This window comes from Gossypium arboreum, chromosome 4 (assembly GCF_025698485.1).
Source record: "Gossypium arboreum isolate Shixiya-1 chromosome 4, ASM2569848v2, whole genome shotgun sequence".
In the NCBI taxonomy this organism is placed as follows: Eukaryota; Viridiplantae; Streptophyta; class Magnoliopsida; order Malvales; family Malvaceae; genus Gossypium; species Gossypium arboreum.
Genome location: NC_069073.1, coordinates 115,250,192 through 115,273,309, shown reverse-complemented (window position 1 = coordinate 115,273,309; position 23,118 = coordinate 115,250,192). Strand labels below are relative to the sequence as shown.

Here is a 23,118-nt window from a genome sequence, read left to right as displayed (position 1 = left end):
CTTTTCTTAATTTGGAAGTATGTGTTCACTAGTACCCTTTTTTACAATTTTAAAGTTTTTTTTAGCATCATATCATATAGGGTACCTCCTCGAGCATACAACTACATTTGCAATAAACACCCAATACCCCTCTCTAACTCCTCGAAACTTAAACACAAAAATGCCCAAAACAAATTGAGTCTAAGGTTTGGAGGAAAAAAAAAATAAAGACAAGTATTTAAACAAAGGATGACTCATTAATGCAAGGTTTTAAAAAGAACAAGCCATACAACTCAAATTAAGTTTTCAAGGGATATATATTTAATAAGGTTGACTCGAAAGGCTTAAACGATTCAAACAAAAATTTTCCTAAATCCTTTTTAAATTACTATGCTTCCTAGGATTCTACATCGAGGAGATTATCAAGTCAATTCTAAATACTTAAACCTTTATGCATGTTTAGCTTTTTCTAGAGAATTAAAATTTCATGGTTGAATGCATACACAGCCACTAAGACTTACATTCGTATCACAACTCAGTTGACATAAAAATACTTGAGGTAATAAAGATTTGTACCTACACTAGAGCTAGCATTGTTATGCAAAATTAATTAATGTTGAGCATCATTTCACTTAAACATACCTTGTTGTGAGTACCAATTTTTAGGAAAGAGATCATGCAAAACCAAGCATGGTCCACCACCCCCAAACTTAAGAGGAGCAATTCCCTCATTGCTTAAAAGCATTTATCAGAAGAGAAAAATTGAAAAAAAAATGAATGTGAACAGTGCACTAAGTAGGCTCCCAAAAAAGAGAAGTGAGTCGTATTTGACTGCTTAAAACCAAGCTTTTCCTTGCCAGAGCTACAAGACCCCTTCTCTTTTCCATGGAGCGGCATATTGTGCCAATGATGATCCTAGTCTAGGAATGGGTTCCATTGAGAACAATCCTTACAATGTTGTTCACCGCTGTGTTGGTGACAAGCAGGAGACATTTTCTAAAGATATGAGGAACTTCTACTTTGCAGGTAAAGATAAAAACTACAAAATGGGTCGAGGCACAGTGGTGGTGGGGAGGTTCGGTGGGAGAGACAGAGGGACGAGGTGGGTGTGGGGGAGGGGAGGGGAAGGCGAAGGAGTTATTTTATTTTATTTTATTTTATATTAATATACATATTAATATAAAATTTAAATTCATTATTATAAGTTTTAAAAATATTTATTTATATATAATTTCAGTTTATTAATATTTTTCTAAAAAATATTTATGTATTTTTATATATTTCTTTGAATTTTTTAGAATTAGGATCAAATTGAGACCATTTGTAAATTTTGAGGGTTAAAATTTTAAAATTATGACTAAACCGGTATAATATGTAAAAGTTGAAGGCTACATTTGTTAATTATCAATATTTTTAAACTGTCATGCCAGCTTGCCGTTTGTAATTTTAATAGGAGTGACCAAAATGATTGAACTATATAACGTGGGTGCTTAAATTGTAAACTTTTTATTTTGGGTACTTAACATGAAAAGTTTTGATACGTGGGTGACTATCTTTGTAGTTTACCCTAATACTTAATAACAATTGAACAAAAATAAAGTGCAAAAGCACGGTTTAGATGTTTCACTGATTGTTAATTGTAGGAGTGAATGTTTGATTGAATCGAATGAAAAAATTTAGAGTTAATCAAGTTGACGAGTCTTATTTTATCATCATAACTCGTTTAGAAATTTTTTCGAATCGAGTCAAATAAAATGAAATCCGAGTCGAATCGAATCAAGTAAAATTGTTTGAGTTAAATTAAAAATCAAACATTTTAAATTAAAATGTTGTTACACTATAACTAATTTCATATTAAAGCACATAAATTTGAAACCATATATATTTGAAAACTTTTAAAAGCAAAAAAAAAAAAGATACTTTAGTATGATAAACTTAATCATTAATTAACTTATTTAGGTCCTTAAAATTTTTATTTTAGAAAAAAATTAAAATTTTAAATTTTTATATATTCTTTAGAATTTTTTAAAATTATAAATTTTTAAAATATAAATTTTGGATTTTCTTAAAAATATTTTAAATTTTGAAAAATATTTTTTTGTTGAGAGAGTGATCAATTTGCTCATTTTAAAAATTGACAGGGACAAAATGAGTATTTACATCAATCTGTTATTCAAATTATTCGAGTTATTCAAATTGTAAAATTTAACTCAATTCGAACTCGAAACTTGAATTAATTATTTGAGTTGACTCAAATAACTCGAATAACTCGATTTAAGGTAGATTTCAAAGTCAACTAAATAGAGACTTAGTTACAAGAATTATTGAATTGTGCCAAAGACAATGGAAGGTAAAATCCAATATATCTCGAGAGAGGTTAATACGATTGCATATACTTTTGTCGGCTCGATAAAGATCAATTATGAAGAGAGAATTCTGCATCCAAATTTAGATACGATGATTAATGTGTAATTATTTTATTTTATAAAAAAAATCATTTTTTTTTCATTTTTTTAAATCGAAGGAATGATTGACAAACGAAACGATACCGTTTCAGTTCCATTTCAACTTTACAATAGTTAATTTCTTCAAGTTTCTAGTCGTCTCGTCTCTCTTGTAAAAACAAAACATCATCGATTCCCTCTGAAGAAATAACCCACAGAAGATGGCTACTTTGGCGGCGGTTGCAGCTCGTAGAGCAGCTACTCTAGCTCGAACACCCCTTTCATCTCAACCCGCTTCTCTCATTCCTCGCCGTGGTCTTGCCGGCTCCGCAGGTATTCTCCATTTACCTTTTTTTTTTTTAATATATATATATTTATAACCAATAGAGGTAAAATTCGTCTCTCGATTCCACTTCAGTTTTAATCTCATTTCACCTTAGATCCTAGATGAAACTTGAAACTATAGGATCTTACAAGTTTTCTTTTGCAGATCACCATGGACCTCCAAAGGTTAATTTTTGGCAAGACCCAATGAGCCCATCTAAATGGAAGGAAGAACATGTTAGTTTGTTTACTTCCCCTTAATTTTAATACCCTAGTTCCAAGATTCTTTTTTTTTGTTTTCCCTGTTGTTTTACTTTGCAGATTTGGGAATTTTGGTATTTTGATTTGGTTTTATTTACCTAATTCAAATCCTCACAGTAGTCAATGCTACATTTTATTCATTTGAAGTTACTCAATCTTTTTTTTTTTTTTTCAACTCAATATCTTATCTTATTGTGTACATATTCATACTTCATAGGCACTGTTTCTTAATCAGTGTAATGCATGTAGACTAGAATATAAATTTAGGGAAATTAGGGTAGGCGTAAATGTTGAACTGTATTGACATTTTTTTGGTATGGTTGTGCAGTTTGTTATCGTCTCTTTAACTGGTTGGGGTCTGCTTTTCTTTAGTGGATACAAGTTCTTCACTAAAGGCAAAGGCAAAAAGGAAGAGGTACCTTCCTATACTCTGGAACTTTGCTATATTTGAATTCTTCACCAAAGAATTTTTATTTTGTTAAATGATTTTGTTATGGATTAATTTTAAATAAATAAATAAATAAATAAATAAAAAGAGAGTTAAGTTTATTATGAATAGATTTATGTTTAAGGTTTTAATTCTTCATTAAGTTTAAGAAGCAAACGAATTTATTTGATAAATAAAGATTTTTTTTGGGTACCGAAACAAGTATACAAACTCTACATTGTGGGATCAGTTTGCACACAGGTTTTGAATGTTGAACATGGTGCCAACAAACTTGAAACCACGTAAGTCATTGCCACTAGTTTAGTAGCTTGTGCAATAAAGAAAAGTTAAAGTTTATATTGAACATATTTGTCTTCATTATTTTAATTCTATATTACATTAAAAATAATCAGTTTCATTGTTGATACACAATTTAGGTAATAGTTAGGGGTAAGTAAGAGTTGGTGCAAACAGGCTTAATTGACACATTTGATTAAGTCAGTTATTTTGGCTAAATAGATTTAGGGTTTGGTTAATATGATTTTAATATATTTTAAATATATTTAATATATATATAGTTTAAATTAACCCAACCCAATTATTTTAACCAAACCCAATCCAATTATGATATATATTTAAATTACACCCAACAAAAACATTAACTAAAAGTAAAAACTCAAAGCTAATTTTACCTGTGCAAAATTATATCTTTGTAATAAAGAATTATTTCATTTCTTGATTAATAGAAATTAAACTCATTGTTAATTAATTTAGCTAGTGAAATATAGCAAATAAAATTCTATTAATTGATTGAACTAACTGATGTTATGGCTGTTCAGTTTGGTTAATTAAGGCCTATGGCGGTAGGTTAGTTGGTTAAATTTGGCGGTGGTCGGTTAAGTCGGATAAGTCAGGAAAATCGACCAAACTAACTAACAACCAATTATTCTCCCCTGTTGATGGTGGTTGATGATTGTTCGCATTGTGGTGTCAAGAGCCGATGAGTATAGCTTTGGTGATAAAGGAGAAAGTTCCTATATAAATTTGGCGGTTGGTTAAGGTGGATAAGTCATGAAAATTGACCAATCCAACTAAAAACCAATTACTCTCCCCTAGTAATGGTGGTTGATGATTGTTCGCATTGTGGTGTCAAGAGCCGATGAGTATAGCTTTGGTGATTAAGGAGAAAGGTCCAAGGTTATAGGAGTGTGTGTAAAGTTCTAGTGGAGTCTTTTTGTCTTAGTTGAATATGGTCAACGATGAAGGTTTACATACCTTAAGAGTGAATCTCTTGGGACAGGTGTCTTGCTAGTGAAGGCAACTAGTTGAGTCGTAATGGGTCTCCAACACATGCACTTGGATGTGATTGGGAAGTCTATACTCCGTTGTCTTATTAAGGGGACGCTCAAGTGGGGTTCGTGTGACTTGGCACTTGTACACATGTTATGCATGCAAGAGACATGTATCAATCAAAGCAGTAGCTTAGACCTTATAGATATGGTGGTTCTATGTTGTTTGGCAAAGTAGCTTATTTGGATGAGGTGTTCCCTCTGTTATAGGTTGGGTGAGCTCCTATATTATACGACTGTTCAGGTCTGGAAAGAGTTGCAGATTGAGTTAGACACATTATTTTAAACTAGACTTGGAAATAGGACTTTTGTCTGACTATGAAATGAAAATGGTGATTGATCTTGATGCTCAACTTGGCAACAAATGGTTTAAGATAGCTTGTCATCTTCTTGGAAGAATCAATAATGAGATAAGAACCATTAGAATACTCACATCAAGTAAAACTATGGAAAGGGGGGTCGATCCTCTCACCTCTAAGCTGTTATCCATTACTGAAGAACATTCCAAACAGCCCACAAAGCATGACTTCAGGTCTAAGTAACGGACAAAACAAAGGAACCCGAAACATGCTTAACATCCACAATAAATTAAGCAAAGGAAGAAGACCCAATGCAAATGATGATGATGATCCCAAAAAATTTTGATCCCTAATTGTGCACCATCAACTTCTTGTTGTCACTCTCCCTTGTCCCTCGAAGAATTGCTATTCCCCACTTTTGAATTGCCCTCTAATGATTACAACACAAGTTATATATGGAATCACCTAAGTAAATTGACTCGACTAGAGAAGAACATGAGGAGGAGCTCGCCAATTTATGATAAGACGTAGGACCACCATGCCTATAAAGTCTAGGTCACTTCTTTGATCAACACATCTCTTGCATACATAACACGTGGGCAAGTGCCAAGTCACATTGACCCTGCCTAGGGACCCCTTAACAAGACAACGGTTCTTCCAATCACATCCAAGTGCACGTGTTGGAGGTTCACTATGATTCAGCTAGTTGCTTTACGAAGACACTTGCCCCAAGATACCCACTCCAAGGCTTCATTGACCATATTTAACTAAGAATATAGACTCCTTAGAAATTCTACACAATTAATCCTAACTTTCCTCCTTGACCTTCAGAGTCATCCTCACCTTTCTCGGCATCATTTTGCGAACTGTCATCAAACCACCATTACCTCAGTTATGTATCAACATTTATATTAATTTAATATAATTTGCGAATGGAACAAACTTCACATGTTAGTATAACTTTGGTTAATACACACTTTATTTGTTTTCTTTATTTGTAAAATTTGCAACTATATATTAAAAAATATATAAAGCAATGAGCATATGTATGTGACACACATTTATGTTACTTGAACTCTTCATTTTTCTAAAATACTTATATCCGACATATATTCAGAGTTATGGGGTATGATTCTCTAAATATATAAAAGACTTGGAAAAAATTGAGTATAGACATGTTTGTATATAACATTTTTTTTAGTTAGGATAACATAGATGCATATGACAAGAAATAGTAGTAAATGCTTGCAACTATATATTGTTGATGATTATTTTGAAACACACTAATTTTTAGCCCACTTGATCACCATTCCATGAGTATTATTATTACCTGTAGTGAATATCCAGGTCAATAATTTAGAGCTATCATGTACTTTAGTTTAAAAATCAGACATTGTTTTTCATACTATATGAGTTTATGTTTTGGGGATCAAGTGCAGTCGATATGCCTGGTTCCCTGCCACTCTTCCCTTTCGTTGGTCACCACCTGCATAACCCTCTTTAATAGAGAATCCAACAGGGAATTGGTAATAGGGTTGCTAAATCTTTTCTAAAAGTATTATGGGGAATGCCCAAGTATAAAATCAAATTCTACTTAACAAGGAATTTCTGTATAGTTACCATGGATGTTCCCTTCATTTGAACTTATGTTTTGTTGCAGAACGCAGCGGAAACGACACACTAACGAGGTTGGAGTTTTTATTTTATTTTTATAAGATTTCAAGTAATAATGTATGGGTGGGACTTTCATGTCCTTGGGATATTTTTGTTGGCAAATTATTCAGCTTTCTTGTTCATCATTTCTTTTATGACCATTTAGTAAAACTTGGAGGTCCGTTGTACCTGTTTCCTGAGCATAGGATGTAACAGTTTCTTGAAACTCAAAATACGTCTGTTGATGGATTTGAAAAGTTAATAATGAAGTATGCTTTTGTGCATGTCGTCCTGGTTTCTAATGATCGTCCATCAACTTAGAAAAAGGTAAAATTAGTCTATAAATTCAGTCTTCTTTAGAAAAAATCCCACAGGCAGTCTAAACTATTGAAAGCCTTACTTGATCATAAACCTAACCACCTAAAACACCTGAAAGTTCTATCCATCACCAAATGTCAATTCGAGAACCACTAACATGTATCCATCACCACTCTGATCAGTCACTGCTGCGTTGCTCACTGATTACTCCAATGTTTCACCATTCATTTGGATTAGGGTTGTGTTATTTCTCCCTCTCAGAGGATCTTGAATCAAGTGGATGAGGATCCGCTCTTCTAAATTCTACATTCCTTCGGTCATTTTAAGCCTTTTGTTGATGAGATTGAGATTACGGCATTCATTTCCATTGTTTTACGATCATGCATTGTGTAATCTTCAGGTGGTTTTTTATTTTTTAAATACATTTCCTAAACTGGTTTTTTTTTTTTAAATACATTTCCTAAACTATCTTTTTAAGTCCCTGACCCCCAAGTAAATATTAAGGATGACAAGGGGAAGTGGGGGGGTGTTATATTGTCAATTCTACCATTGCTCTGCAGCTGGAATGCTTTTTCTCACCATTTGCCTCGTTCCATGATAAATATATAATTGAAAAGTATTACTACTTTCATGGATGTTGAATGTATCCCATCCATGTCCTATTTTACTTTGCTTTAATTATATATATAAGAATAAAATAGTAATTTATATAGTAGAGCATCTCGAGGGAGATACTCGCGGGTCAGAATAGAAAATCCAGCTTGTATTGTCCCGTTGCTGCTTTTCAACAAAAAATTCTACTCTATTCGGAGCAGATTAATTTGAAATTTATTCGCTTTCAAACAGTATCGGTTTAACTAGATTTTATCTGATGATATTTCCATTTCTCTACAATGTTTTGTAATAATAAACGACCTACTTGTTTTAGTATTATATGGCGAGATTTACTGGTTGAATGTGATCGACATTTTCTATTTCTAACTTTGTTTAGATTATATTTTAAAAACCAGTAATTTAAATTTGTATAAATTAAAGATGAGGTTTCAATGATCCACACATGTGATTTTGGCTTTAAATGGCAGTTAACCGGTATTCTATTTGGTTGATAGTCACCAATACATGTGTTCATGTTGATTTTGACATGAGCTCATTCCTTTCCTCACTCCTAACAAATGATTAAAACAAAACTTTGTTGAGGTAATTGAATCAAGTCTTATAATATTAATCCTTAACCTTTCAGATTATTTGATACACACGAGTTCTTAATTTGGATTAAGAAATGATCATGTTTTTTTGTTATTATCATTTTATTTAGGGTTAAATGATATGCTCTAAACTTGATAATTCTTTTCATATTGGGATTTAAACTTTTTCTTGGTCCAGATTAGGCCCCAAATTTAGCAAATGTTCCCATATTGGGAACTCAACTTTGTTTTTATTCAAATTAGTCTTTGAAAATCCTAAATTCAAACATTAATTTAGAAACAATTGTCAAGCTCTAATGTGGAAAAAATTATCAAATTCAGGTTTCAAAAAGTGATTTAACTCTTATCTAATAGTCAGATTTCCAGGGCAGGAATCGAACAAATGCTGTTTTTGCACTGTGTTCTTTGATATCATAGTAGTCGATTTGTTTCAAAATTTTGTGAAATATGTTGCTAAGTGGATAATGTTATAAAACTGAACATTCATCGAAAATTCTGCCACCTTAAGGAAAATTTTTTGTATATACACACAAAACACTGCACAAGAGCTGAGCTGGGTTGAGGCCGCCTTGGGCCATGACCATGTATGGCTGAAAATTCATTTCTGCCACTATTGCTTATTCCTTCGTACAAACATCTTTGAATACCAATCACAATATTCCACAGCATCCAAGCATATAAAAGTAGAGAAAAATATAGCAGCTATTACTTGATGCATTCATGGAGGCCCAAGCTCAACACCCAAATAGACTACCACAATAGAATTATGAACAACTTAGAAAAACATGCTTAATTTTGGTATAAATTGAAGCCACTATTTACATTCTACCTTCTTCAATCACTTTTGACTTCTATTATCTACACAACTAAATCTTGGAAGCTTTTTATGTTGCTGTCACTCTACAGTATACACCCCATCAGAGACAGTTGAATACATTTGAATACGAGATTGGATTGTAAGATTCTAGAGAACATACCGTGCTCTTTCCTTCGGCCTTGGGCTCTCCAAATAATCTTTGCTTTTTGAACACAAATTTCATCTCTTGGTAAATATATATTTGAATTCTACGGGTCAAGAACAATGTCTTCGCTTCCGCTTTCGCCTTCAACCTCGGACTCTGAAAAATCTGGTCCTTCAAAAGCAAATTTCATCTCTTGGTTGACTAATTCGGCAAGGTCTGGCTTGTTAGCATCTTTGTATGCATCCATGACAGCCTTAAACAAGGATTCATTAGGCTCAATCTCTCCGTACTTTAGTTGGCTGTATATTCTCTTCACACCTTCCAACATACCAGCTTTCCCATAACAACTCACCAGATTAATATAAGTAATAATGTCTGGCTCCAGACCATCATCCTTCATTTTCATGAATATGTTCAAAGCCTTGTCAATCTGCCCTGATGACCCGTAAGCATATATCATTGCATTGTACACAAAAGACTCGAGAGGTATTTCCGCTTTTATGATGGCGTCACAAGATTTGAGTGCATAAGCATGTAAACCTACTAAAGAAAAAACAGTAATGATAACAGCTTGTCTTGCATATGGTTTCCCTTCCTGGTATGATGATTCTAGTTGTGTTACGGCTTCAATCGGAATGCCTCCCTTCTTGAGTGACGTTAATAGTACATTAAAGGTTCCCTTGTCGGGCAAAATCTTTCGGTTAATCATTTCATGCAACAATTCACCACATCCACGCAACTGGCCATTCGTGACATAGCATGCCATCACCTTATTGTATGAAGAACAGTCCCTTAACAAACCAGACTGTTTCATCTCATCTGCAACATCAATCGCTTCGTCGAGCATACCCATGCTTTTGTACAAATACATCATAGCTGCAAACGAAAACCCATCCGCGCCACCATTTTCTTTCAGATTGTCAAAAATACATCTGGCTTCAGATACCATCCCTAGATCTGCGTAAAGATTTAGCATACTATTTGATGCAACAATATCTGGACCACCCTCTAGATCCTTAATCTTTTCGTAAGCACGTTTTGCTCCTTCCAAACACCCGACCTTGGTATAAGCCTTAATCAGTGAAGTTAGCACTATCTTGTTTGCTGATATACCAGATTCTTCCATCATGCGAAAATACTGAAGAGCTTCTTCAACACCACCAGTTTCAGCAAATCCATTGATTAAGGACCCAAAAACAACTTCGTTAGGCTTCACCCCTGCACTGATCATTTCTTGGTACACATCAACAGCATCAGAAAGCTGGCCAAGACGGGCATAGCATGCAATAAGAGAGGAATATGTTTGACACTTTGGTTTTAATCCTGCTGCTCGCATTTCACCTAAGAGGTCTCTTGCGTGATGCACTAAATCACCTCCAGAAAACATTTGAATTAGGGAATTATAAGTGCATTCGTCAGGCCAAGTCCCATGATTCCTCATGCTCTTGAAGAGAGAATAAGCTTTATCGTAAAGTTCCGCTTTGCCATAGGCTTTGACCATGACATTATACTCGAGAACACTTCTGTTCTGCCTCAGACTATCTCTTTTGCCATAAAATACAGCCTCAGCTTCAGACCAAAGCCCCCTTTCAGCATAAGCATCTATAATTGCAGCACTTGTCTTGGATGAAAGCTCATGATCCAAAATGAACTTTTCAAAAAGCATCTTCGCTCGGTCAAGCAGTCCTTCAGCAATATACATCTTTATAATTACAGGAAGAGACTGCTCATCAATGTCAATACCAAATTCCTCCATTTCTTCAATCACAGTCTCCGCTTCTTGAACCATATTCCTCTCGCACAATATATGAAGAACAGTTCTGTGAGTTACAATATCAGGGAAAAGACCTACTTTTCTGATTTTCCTATAATATTCCAGGGCTGCTTCAATATTTCCTGCACCAGCATACAAAGACAAAAAGATGTTATAAGTCTTCGTGTCAGGAGGTATTCCCCTTTCTTCCATCTTAGCAAGCAAGGATTCGGCCTCCAATAAATGACCATGACTTCCACATGTAAAGATCATAGTGTTAAAGGTGATCGTATCCATTGCCACACCGGATTTCAACATTTCAGCAAACACATCCGCCGCATCTTTGAGGCGACCTGCTTTTCCATACAAATCAATCAAAGTATTGTATGTAGACGTTAGTCGTGGCTTTCTCACAGAACTTTCTGTATCTGGTGAACCTGAAGTTCCCGAAACAGGACTTCTACCACCTGTCCTGAATAGCTCAGTGGACAGAAACTGCTTAAAGCTAATGGCTGAACCAGACCCATTGTCTAAAACAATCATCGAATCCAACTCGATGTCATTCAAGTCCACCCTGCCAATGCACCAATCCTTATAAAACCTATCTGCCCTATCAAAATCCCCAGCATCCTTGAGAACCCTAACAACCGTATTCATGGTTACTTCGTCGGGGTAAAGTCCCCTAAGTCTCATATGCTTAATCCAGAGCAAAGCTTCGTTCACCATACCAGCCTTCCCATAAACATCAACAAGCATACCGTAAGTATTATTAGTAGGCAAGACACCGTTTTTCGCCATTTCAATCCAACAAAGCCTCAACTTATCCCATTTTTGAGCTCTCCCCAGCGCTCGAAGCACGATATTATAATGAATTACATTCGGCACATAATCTTTCAATGATTTGAAAAACTCAAAAACATGAATAAGCCTCTCACAGTTACTCTGTTCTTTGAGTACCACAGTCTGTTCTTTAGGACTCAAATTCTCACAAACCGAAGCGAGGGTTTTATCTAAATTCTTATCGGAATCCAAAGACCTAAGAATCGAAGGCAAAACACCTCCATACCTCTTCTTTTTAACATTACTCCAAGAGCTTCTAGCAGGCAAAAACAGGGTTTTGGAATGACAGTGTAGCTTAAACTCTAGATGAAACCTAAATCCTCTTGAATTCAGCATCTGGGAATAAAAGTTTACGCTTGTACGTAGTCCTGGCTCAAGCAAATTTAGGTTATTAGAAAATCTTGAGTCATTGAATTTAAACCCGGTAAAAGCTCTAGCAACGCAAGGAAAATGGAGGGGAGGGAACTTACTGGGCAAAACCAAGATGTGAGGTTGGAAACTTTCACGACTCAATTCTCCTGAACTGTAACTCCGAATCATTTTGTGGGTATTGGGGGTTTTCCTTTGGGTGGGGTTTTCGTGGGGATTTAGGGTTTTAGGGTGAGTGCATTTGGTAGGGTTTTGGTGGTGCTCCGCTCAGCTGGACATTGGGTTTTTAGCATTTAAGGAGAATTGGATTTGGAGTTAGCACGTCAGCATTCGCCACAAAGGCATTAGAGTCGGTGTTAGGGTTGGTATTGATTCCGTTCAGTCGAATTTTTTAATTGTTTATATAATTTTTTATATTAATTTTCAGATTTATTATTTGACAAAATTTTAAAATTTTTATAAATATTTAAAATTATTTTTAAATTATTTTCATTATTTTAAATATAAAATATTTATTTTATACTATAAAAAGTAAAATTAATTATATATTAAATAATTTTAAATTTATATTTCATAAATTATGTTTTGTTTTTTTGACAAACATAAATTATCTATATATCTTGATTCGGGTTGATTTTTGGTTTTGTAAATTTTTTCTCTAGTGTTACCAAAGCGAAACCAACACTCAACAGGTTTACAAAAGCAAATGTATAAATTAAGTCTATCAATATTTCATTAACAAATAACTGATCAATTTAATTTTACTTTAAATCAATTATTTAAAATAATTAATTTAATAAAAAATGATAAAATTGAATGTATGAATTAAGTTAGTTTGCACTGACTTTTGCTCAACAACAACAAATTTACAACCTTTTATTTAATTTTAAAATTATTATTACTAAAAAGTGCAACACATATTTTTATTTACATTAATGGAGGTTTGTTGTGTTTTTTTAGAGGTGTAAGGGGAATAAGGTATCATTATGAGTATTCTTTCAAAATTGTTGCATATGGCAGTGATGCAAGGAGTTTTCAAGTTTCATCCTACATGTCTTAAGAGTTCATCTTACTCATCTTTCATTTGTTGATGATCTTATTCTTGCAAATGGCACAATTAATTTAGTTATTGGTATTTGGTGCATTCTTCAAGAGTTCTACTATTTTTCTGGTTTGCAACTTAATGTTTCTAAGACTGAGATCTTTGCTGCCGGTATGAGGATGATTTAGTAATTGTGCAAAGGGTCACTGGTTTTAAGTTGGGAAGATTGCCTGTAAGCTATTTCGGTGTGCCTCGGGTTTCTAGGAAGCTGTCTATTAATGATTGTAATTCTCTTTTGGAGAAAATTCAGGCAAGAGTCAATGGTTAGGCGACTTGACATCTTAGCTATGCTGGTCGGTTGTAGCTTATCAAATCTGTAGTCTTCAACATTCAGGCTTTTTGGTGTAGACAATTTGTTAATGCCTGCAGCTGTGCTAAGAAGAATTAATCAAATCTACACCAGATTCTTTTGAAAGGGGAAAGATTTTGCAGCTACTGGTGCTAGAATTTGCTGGTAGTCAATTTGCTTACTCAAGGCTGAAGGTGGCTTAGGATTGAGAAGCTTGGTTGACTGGAATAAGGCTTGCATTCTACAAAAAATCAAGGCCCGTCTTACCGAAGAGGTCCTCCTTTAGATTGCTTGGGTTCGGGCTTATGTTTTGAAGGGAGGGAGCTTTTGGGATGCTACTTGTAATTGATCTGCCAGTAGCTAGAATTGGAGAAGATTTCTTAAAGCTAAAAGACATTGTTGCTAGGTTGCCTGCTGGCAATATTGCTACTTTAAAGATTTTGGAGGAGATTCGAGTAAAAAATAATAAAGTTCCATGGCATAAGCTGATCCGGTTTGCCTTGCATATTCCAAAGCACTCGATCATTGCTTGGATGGTTGTGTTAAATAGGCTTCCAACTAAAGATAAGCTTTCTTCTCAAGGTCTCAATGTTGATATGGTATGCTTATTGTGCAACAGGGCTGATGAGTCTAGGGATCACATGTTATAATTATTATTGTCTATTCTAAGAAGATTTGGGGCTTTGCAACATTGACAGGGTTGTTGGCCCTTGGAGACAAGAGCTTTCATGGACTATTACGTGGTTTAAAGGCAAGTTTCGTATTGAAAGAGATTATACAGACGAAATTGATCAATAAAAAGAATACTATTAATATTTATCTTTGTACAAATTAGGAATTAGTTAAATTTTAATTGTATAGAATTATTATTCTTTTGTAAGACTGCTTTTGCACTCAAATAAATGAAATTCACTGACAAAAACCAAAAAAATCCACAAACATGTTATAATATTATTATGTCTCCCCATTTTTCTTTAATCACTGTAGTTTATAAAATGGGATTAAAAATTATTGTAACTCAACCTAACTCACAAACGACCTAATCGATCAAAACGATAATACATTGTAACTAAAATTTTTGCAATAATAATAAAAAACAAGGGCAGCTTTTAATATTCTGTAAATAGTTCTGGAAGTACATAAGTATTGGGATAATTTAATACTTAGGCTCTAAATCGTATCCAGTGATATACAAATACAATCAATTTTATATCTCAATCAAACAAAATTAAATTATTTGGACGCCATTTGGAAAATCTTGGTGAAGGTTTGCTAACCCCTGATAAAACAAAGTGGCCCCCGTCAGCAAATAACATTTCTGAACAGCAAATTAAATGAATTAAATGAATAAGCAAAGAAAAGCCACCTATGAGGTAAGGGAGAAGAACAAAAAAACTTGTAGCCAAAAGCCCTAGTCCACCTACAATTTGTATCGCAAATACCCCCCATTTTCGATTACCACCTCCCGTCTCATAGTGCTGACATCATGGTTCTTCTTGTAGCCTCCCGCTTCATCTCAGCCGCTTTACCACTACCTCGGAAATACATATATACTTGCTGCAAATCCAAAAAAGAGATCGATGAGGCTTATGTTATTTCGGTGAGAGTGTCAGATACGGTTATATATAAAGAGTCGAAGGGTATAGACAAGAGAGGGATAAGTGGACCTGAATAACCCAGATGCTGACAAGTGATTCACAGCAAAAAAATGCAAAACCAACGAAGTATAATATCTGCAAGTTGAAATGAAGCAAAGACTCAAGGCTATATGATTCATAAAAAGTAAAATCATGATCCTAAACAGTACTGATAAGGGCGATAATGTAATCAAAAATTGACTATGGCAATGGCAGCCTAATGGTATGAACTTACCCCAAGCACATAATTATAGCTAAAGAGATCCAAAGCAGGTAAAATACCTCTGCACAAAGAATTACACCATTAAGACATCAGCTATAGATAGATCATAAATGTGATGGGATATTTAGAGATAGACTTGACCAACTTACGCAAGGGATTTTCCCTTGAAAATAAATGGAGGAGCAATTGCAGCAAGGACGCAAAATAATATATGGAACTGCAAGGAGGAAAAGAAGTCGGAAATGAGGTCTTTTCCACCATATGTTCGATGAATATTGAACAATTTCAATGAGAAAGCAATAAGCTTACCACGTAAACGAAGAAAAAGGATCCAAATTTTAACGCACTATCAGTCCTGTAAAAGGAGTTCGTACATAATTATATCCGATACAACTACAGATCCGGGTAAAGTATATCTAAGTGCATGACTAAAAGTGGCATTTCTAAATAATTCCTATAATTTTATTTTGGTTACAATGATATACTAGTATTCATAATTTATTCAAATTCAATTTAAAAAAAATTAAATTTGATTTGATAATCAATGAGTTAAGCTCAAGCTCGAAAAACTTGAGCTATCAATTAAACCGAATTCGAATTCTGTAATACTTGATCCAAACACCTCCGAAATCTAATCAAACTTACATTTTAATGTATATTTATATTATGAAATTACATTTTTACTCTTCCTATATAAAAAGAGGTCAAGTACATAAGAGCTCAAACTTAAATACGAACGAGCTTAATCAAGTTTGAACTTAATAGCTCATTCAATCTCAAGTAGTGTGCAAATTTAAAAATTGGTGTTTGATTGAATCTTATGTCGAATATCAAATCTCGAATTTCGTTTTAAGCTTAAATTCAAGCTTGACACTATTCAACATCTCTCAATTACCCCTGTTAGGCTGTTTGAAGTAAATTCCACTGGTACATGGTTCATGCATAGGGTATCCTAGTATCTTCAGTCACCGTCTAGAAAGCATCAAAACATGTTTTATGGTCAATAGATCTAAATTTCCAATTTGGTCACAACATAGAGTCAATAGTTACATAAACCGAAAAAGGAACAAATGAAAAGTAGTACCTGCAAGCACCGTAAAGAGGACGATACCACAAGTAATAGCCTCCAGGGACGCCAGTTAAGAAATATATGATGGCTAGAAACCAAATTGTTGGACCTAGAACAAAATATAATATAAATTAATAATATGATCAAAGATGCCCAAATAGCAATTAAATACTAACGATTAAGGGCTACAGTGAGTAACCTTCAAAACCCACCTTCTCCCTTGATCCAGGCTACAGTGACAGCCATTACATTCCAAGTGAGGCAGATGACCAAACCTGCCATGTCCGGAGAAATTTATAGACGTAAGTTATCACAGGCTACCATAAAAAACATTTTTTCAAGACATGAACAAGAAATGAACATTTCAACTAATTCGTCTTTTAACTAAAAGATTCAAGCTGGTTAGAACGAGCAAGAGAGAAATTAATAAATCTGCAGAGAAAAATGGAGTGAAACAAAAAAGCATGTTTCTTTACCACCGCACAGAGTTATGTGGTCCTTTTTCGCATAAAAAGTGGATCTTTTGTTTGAAGAAAAGTATTGTGGATTAATTAAGAAGCGAAATCGTTTATCTTTACAAAAAGAAAATAAAAATGAATTTTATGACATGGTTCCACCAATTTTCTTCATCATGGGATACCATTGAGAAATAAAAACAAGTAATATTAAAATATTTCCTACAATTATTTTTAGTATGGAATAATTCAATCATTCACTTTGACATCTTATTAAACAAAATGGTAATATTGTTCCACCATAGATAAAGAATTTTGGTTTTTGACAAGTATATATCAAGAACTTTAACTCACCTATCAATGATGTGAAACCAACATACATGATTGTTTGTAGGTGGATTGGTATGTCATTTGAAATGTCATTATGGATAATAGGAAAAAAAGGCGGCCAATTTTTCTCCTCTATCACCACTCCAGCTGCCAAGGCAAAGTCAAGAACACATGTCAAAAAAATTGGTAATGCACAAAATCATCAAGCATATAAAAAACAACCTACATCGTGCTAATGCCTCCTCCCTCCGTTTCAATTCCTGCATGATATAAAGATAACACTCAATTAGTATCAGGACAATTTATTCTAAAAACAAAAGGAATCACAAAACCACCCTACAGACGACTTTATTTACATTTGAAATTAGTATTTTCAATATGAAAAGGTCAACAACTCAGAAGTCAGAACATAAGACATTATACAGGCATTCAGACAGAAAGAAATACATTAAACTAATGCTAACTTGACATAAGAAATCAAAACCATAGGTTTGAATCTCAATTTCTGAATCATATTTTAGTTTAATGTATTTCTAAGTACTTCACAAATGCGTATAAACCGAACTTCACAAATGCGTATAAACCGAAACTGCACTATAGAAGGAGTAAATTATCAGCGTTGATACCTAATACCTCAAATAATTATTCGAAAGCACGAGTTTTATATTTCATCAGCCAGCCTTGCTCAATTACAAGCAGACAACAGAAATTACCTGCTCTCGCCTTTTAAGTTCAGCCTCCTTTGCTTTAAGTTCCTTTTCCTTTTCTTTTATATCCTGAAGTTGATAAGATCGGAAATATCAAAAGAAGTTTTTGCTTAAACAGAATACTTAGAAGGATTATGGTAGCCCATTAAATATCTGGAAAGTTTTAGTATACCTTGGCAGAATCAAGAGGAATATCTATTGTTGCACCACGGTCATATGGTTCAGGAGGAAGGGGTGAAAGCCTTGATATACTACCAGGATTCTAATATTTGTATATTAATAATTAAAGAAACACAAGCAAGATCATATAAGCCCTTGCAGAAACACAAGCACAACACATAAACATGACAGAATATCCAAGAAAAGAAAGTAAACTAGCCACGTGAGAAACAGTTGCATTGTCAAGAAGTGTTCTTGCTTAAAAGTTTCACAACGCAAGCAAGGAATAAGCTAATGGGAAAATGAGTCCCGTATGAATTTGGGACAAGAAAAAGATGCACAGAACTGCACCTACAAATCAGGATCCAGGATAGCTCTCCTAGAGGTTAGTGTGCATTCTCGCTAGGGGTAATTTTTCCTTTCATGTAGCATCTTGTTGGACCTATCTGATTTCCATTATAAGTAATTGAGCTACTGGAAAAGGGGAAAAAAAGGAATTTATTGAAATCGAGCAAGATAAAAGGCAGGTGCTAGGAAAAGAATTTTGGTACACCTTTACCAATACCAACAGTAGCAACCACCATAAAGCCATTTAAAAATCAAGGCATTTCTATGATCATGTTCATTAGCATAAAACATCGCTGGAACCTTCAGCTAATGACAATCAATCTCATCAGTTTGAAACCAATATAACTGCTTAAATTCCAGTGCCACTAACAATCATTAGAACCAAGTCAAAACATGATCGTCATGATAAAAATCGATGATTGTCGTTCATTAGTCATTGCATCTAACTTATGTGTACAATAGACACATACATAAAAGTTCAGTATGTTAGCCACTTAATATCTGCCACCGCTTTTAATGTTCTCAACAATTGAAATTACGGTAACGAAAATTATATAGGTAAAGATAACCAGACAACTGTAGGGAAACAGTACTTACTGAAGAATTAAAGGAACCTCCACCAGATCCTTTCCTAACTGATGGATCCTGCAATAAATAAAATGGAAAGATTCATATCATTTTATAAGCAAAATTAAATCACTATTTGTAACATTGAATGTATATAGTGACAAAGTTTCATCTGATTTAGCTTACAGAGAAAAAAAAAAAAAAAAGCAAACAATATTCACCAAACAAATGTCATATACCATGAATTCTTTTGTATCAGGAACAAAACCAATTTTTCTTTTTTTTCTAAGACAAAATCACCATGCCACACCTATATCTATTTGTATACGTTTGAAAACTACATCTCACAAAAAAAAGAAAACAGATAAACGCAGATACTAGAGCTACATTTAAAAAAAAAAGAAGAAATCCTATCTCGAAATTTCATTAACTCTTAACATAAAGAATTTCAATTGGCAGCGGAAATGTAACAGATCAAGCAAATTCACTCAACCAGTATGACCTAAATCAACAAAACCTAACGATAAAGTCTCGCAGAAAAAACAAAAGGAAACAGAAAAATATGCAAATCCACAACAGGAGGCATTGCCGTTTATATATAAAGTCGTGCGAGGGAACTTACCGCGAAAGGATTAACCTCTTCCTCAGCGAAAGGGTTAGTATCGTAACGACTCATTGAAAAACGAAAACGAAAATGGTAACACTAAACAATGCGAAACGGATATGGAAATGAGACAGTGATTGCTGAAAAGAAAGTGTTAAGAAAAAAGAAAAGAAAAGATGGAAATGGAGAAAATATAGAGAGAAGAATAAGGAAAGGGACGAAGTGAGTGATCATAACAACGGGTGGATGTAGTTAATTTTTGGTATGAACGGTGTTTGTTTGTTTCTAGAGAAAATGGAAAGGGAGAGGCAAAACCTCAGCGAAAGAGTTTCGCGGGCTGCGGCTGGGATTTAAATACGTTTTCAACTTTCGGGCCAATTCTGCGGTTTCTTTAGTTACTACAATAATAGTAATATTAATTCTCTTATTCTTCATTTTTATTTTCTTTTTAAATCCTTTACTGAACGGTGTCGTTTTCACATTGTCTGCTTTCCTATTTGGCTAACAATATTATAATCTATGATATACCAAAAAATATTAATTAAAGTTCTAAGAAAGTATTCTAAGAATATGATAAATTAATTAATAAAATTTAATTTATTATTAATAAACAAATAATTAAATGATTTATTTTTAGTAATAGTAATTTATTTTTATTTATCTTATAATCTATGATTAAATTGAAAATAAAATTTAAATTTATCATATGCATTAAGTTTAAATGTAATTTGCCTCATTAATGCAAACAAAACACCCAAACCATAAACTTTTCAATCTCTCAAGAGCTTTCCCTTAAATGTTTTCCTTCAAATCTGACAACCGTGATAAATCTACGCTGTTGTTTCCTACCACTACTACACCTCCGTCATCTTCTCCACCAATATTCCTTTGGCGGCGTTTCTTAATCATTCATCTTCATCCCATTGGCCCTCCATTTCCAGTTTGCAAGCTTGCTACTTTGGTTACTCCTCCTAACTTTAATGGTCTTATCCGCCTTCTTTGTTTTTGCACAATTATCTTCCTTTCGATATATGTTTACCGACACGATTTGGACGCTTTATTGCCCAATCGTCGTTTGGATGCATGATGAAATTCAATTTCATCGTACTAAAGCTTCATCCTCCAGTCAAATTCTACAACTCCTTTGAGTTTTCTTTTCCTTTTCTTTCTTTTCCTTTTCTATCCTTGCTCCATTTGTTTTATATCCATACTCTTTATGCCACGTTCATTCATTTTCATGTTTTTTTTTTTTACTCTTTTAATAAGTTAAATAATTTTGTTAATTTATTTTTTTAATAAATTTACATATTTTTAATAAATTCATAAAAAATAAAATAATTTTAAAAATTTTTATTCTCACCTTGTACTTGAATCTAAACACACACTCTATCGCTGTTTCTAATTTCAATGTATCTAATTTCATTGCTACAGTAACTAATCTTACAGCCACCATTGTTTTTAACCTTATTAGAAGTAAACATACCGCCCATCCAAATTAAGTCTTAAACTATTTCATTTCCATAAGAACTCTTTTATTCAAAGGTGGTAAGCTAAGGAAGAAATTTAAAATGCTTATCATGTTTTAGCTTAATAATAAATTTGACCATTAACGTTTACATGTTTTGTTAAAATAGTCCTAATTATATTTTTGAGCCTTTTTAGATATCAACCTTTGTTTTTTTTGCAATCTACTTTTTCTAACCGAATTAATGAATAAATTTAAGGTTTTAAATTTTTTTAAATCTTTCGTACATTTATTTATTAAGAAATTTTTTTATTAAGTTAATGTTTTTAGATAATCATGTTTATTTTCTTTAAATTAATTTTTTTAATTTGATATATTATTTGTTTATTTTATTATTTTTCAAATATAATTACCTTATTAAATTATCTAAATAATAAATTAGATCTTATTCCACATATAAAAACAGAAAAAGGTGCATTTTGGTAAATAATAAATTACGTCTTATTGATTTCATAAAATTTCCATTTTAGGGTTGAATTGATTGTTAAGTTTTGGTATATATATTCTTGATACCTGCATTGAAGAGAATAAACCGTGAAGTTAAAAAAATATATATAGCAAAAGACTCTTCACTCAAAAAAACAGAAAACAAAAGCGAAACCAAAAGTCGAGATCCCCAAATTTTGGTTACAGTGAAATCCGAAGATCCATCGGTTCAATGGCGCAACTTGAAGAAATAGATGAATCGAAGAATAAGAACAATAAGCAGCAGAAACGAAATCATGGATCAACCATGTTTTTCGTAATGGTGGACTACCTTTTCCTGCTCATCTTCTTCGGTTTCCTCGTTTTCATTCTCTTTAAGATACTTCATTTCTTCTGATTATTCTTCTTCAGGTTACTCTTTTATTTCTTTTATCAATTACCCTTGTTTTTCGCCATTTCAATTCAACAAAAAATCTTTTCGTGATCTTTTTGCCTGCACATTCAATTAACTGCAACTCTTTTACTCTTTCAAAATCTGAGACATTGATTTTTTTCTAGAGATTGTGTTCTTTGGTATTCTGAATCAATGGCTACGATTATGTTATCGTCCTTGTTAATGACACTTTGGGAAGGAAATTCTTTCTAACATTGTTTTTGTTTGCTGCGTACACTTTATCTTTAAACAAATATACGCCTGAGAGGAATGTGGTGATTGTAATTTTACTCCTGGGGATAAGTTAGATTCAATTGATTCAAATATGGTTAATCGAATTATATAAATGTTGTTGTTGATGATGAATCCATGTGATTGTATGATCAAATGCACGTTTATTTTACTCATACAAAACTCTTAGAATTTGGTTCTTATAGGAGACTGGAGTTGTTAATGGTCTTGGAGCTCCCATTTTGTTTTAAGTTAAATAGTATTTTGGATTGGTATGGTTTTGTCAGTTTGAAAAACCCTTAGTTGTTCAATCTTTGAACATATATATATATATATAAAAGCCTCCTTTCAATAATTTATTTGCTTTTATAAGAACCAGATGACTAATCTTCTCTGAGACTACATGTATAGGCTTGAGGAGGGTCTTATTTTGTTTTATGGATATAATATTGGGAGAGGGTTAGGGGAAGACAGGGTTTGAAATGATGTCATTTAAGTGCTTGACAAGAGCTCTAATCATTGCTCCAAACATGTGCTGGCTCTGAGAAGAGCCTGCTTGTTTCTTCATTTTTGGCTGTGCTAGCAATTTAGCATTGCTTTTGGTTTCTAAAAATACATTTTAACAATAAAAGAAATGCTAACAATGAGCCAAACCAAAAACTAGGTTACCATGTGTTTCTCAAAAGCACTTTTTAAATGTTAAGCTAGTCCTTTTATAAGTTTGCTACTTTGTATACCTTTCAGCTGTCCCTTTTGATTTGGCATTGCTTCATTTTCCCTTGCCCTCTTAAATGATTGGCATGGTATAGAATGTTTGAGGGTGATGAATA

At 33.4% G+C, this 23,118-nt stretch overlaps 3 protein-coding genes across 5 annotated transcripts; 1 reads left to right on the top strand and 2 right to left on the bottom strand.

Moving 5' to 3' along the window:
- The first annotated feature begins 2,551 nt into the window (after positions 1-2,551).
- On the top strand, positions 2,552-7,020 carry LOC108458069 (uncharacterized). Of its 2 annotated transcripts, none has more exons than XM_053026524.1 (4): positions 2,552-2,756; positions 2,914-2,984; positions 3,337-3,423; positions 3,686-3,801. In XM_053026524.1, exons 1-4 carry the CDS (start codon positions 2,645-2,647, stop codon positions 3,701-3,703), a joined length of 288 nt encoding a protein of 95 aa, XP_052882484.1. In that variant the 5' UTR covers positions 2,552-2,644; the 3' UTR covers positions 3,704-3,801. The 2 variants fall into 2 exon arrangements, with proteins under 2 accessions (XP_052882484.1, XP_017612799.1); XM_017757310.2 differs by lacking the exon at positions 3,686-3,801 and adding an exon at positions 6,744-7,020 and having other exon boundaries at positions 2,554-2,756.
- Positions 7,021-8,741: 1,721 nt separating this feature from the next.
- Positions 8,742-12,561, bottom strand: LOC108457715 (pentatricopeptide repeat-containing protein At1g73710). Its single transcript, XM_017756800.2, has 2 exons — positions 12,285-12,561; positions 8,742-12,182 (listed from the first exon to the last, which is right to left on the bottom strand). The coding sequence occupies exons 1-2, from the start codon at positions 12,352-12,354 to the stop codon at positions 9,325-9,327; spliced, it is 2,928 nt and encodes a 975-aa protein (XP_017612289.1). The 5' UTR covers positions 12,355-12,561; the 3' UTR covers positions 8,742-9,324.
- Positions 12,562-14,649: 2,088 nt separating this feature from the next.
- Positions 14,650-19,892, bottom strand: LOC108459762 (secretory carrier-associated membrane protein 1-like). Of its 2 annotated transcripts, none has more exons than XR_008281265.1 (14): positions 19,692-19,892; positions 19,100-19,147; positions 18,168-18,257; positions 18,002-18,064; positions 17,515-17,548; positions 17,313-17,435; positions 16,716-16,778; positions 16,519-16,612; positions 15,744-15,789; positions 15,584-15,651; positions 15,447-15,495; positions 15,242-15,307; positions 14,941-15,131; positions 14,650-14,853 (listed from the first exon to the last, which is right to left on the bottom strand). XR_008281265.1 is itself a non-coding variant. In XM_053026523.1 (14 exons), exons 1-13 carry the CDS (start codon positions 19,743-19,745, stop codon positions 15,045-15,047), a joined length of 885 nt encoding a protein of 294 aa, XP_052882483.1. In that variant the 5' UTR covers positions 19,746-19,837; the 3' UTR covers positions 14,650-14,892; positions 14,999-15,044. The 2 variants fall into 2 exon arrangements, 1 of the variants encoding a protein (XP_052882483.1); XM_053026523.1 differs by having other exon boundaries at positions 14,650-14,892; positions 14,999-15,131; positions 19,692-19,837.
- Between the last annotated feature and the right edge of the window lie 3,226 nt (positions 19,893-23,118).

Bases quoted from the DNA above. Each gene is read 5' to 3' on its own strand.
- LOC108459762 (XM_053026523.1), bottom strand. From the start codon at position 19,745: ATGAGTCGTTACGATACTAACCCTTTCGCTGAGGAAGAGGTTAATCCT. The intron at 18,065-18,167 runs GTATACTAAAAC...TATCAACTTCAG, and splicing joins TTCCTCTTGATTCTGCCAAG to GATATAAAAGAAAAGGAAAA. The intron at 15,308-15,446 runs GTAAGTTCATAC...TTCAACTTGCAG, and splicing joins GCTATAATTATGTGCTTGGG to ATATTATACTTCGTTGGTTT.
- LOC108458069 (XM_017757310.2), top strand. From the start codon at position 2,645: ATGGCTACTTTGGCGGCGGTTGCAGCTCGTAGAGCAGCTACTCTAGCT. The intron at 2,757-2,913 runs GTATTCTCCATT...TTTCTTTTGCAG, and splicing joins TGGTCTTGCCGGCTCCGCAG to ATCACCATGGACCTCCAAAG. The intron at 3,424-6,743 runs GTACCTTCCTAT...GTTTTGTTGCAG, and splicing joins GCAAAGGCAAAAAGGAAGAG to AACGCAGCGGAAACGACACA.
- LOC108457715 (XM_017756800.2), bottom strand. From the start codon at position 12,354: ATGATTCGGAGTTACAGTTCAGGAGAATTGAGTCGTGAAAGTTTCCAA. The intron at 12,183-12,284 runs GTAAGTTCCCTC...TGCTTGAGCCAG, and splicing joins TCACATCTTGGTTTTGCCCA to GACTACGTACAAGCGTAAAC.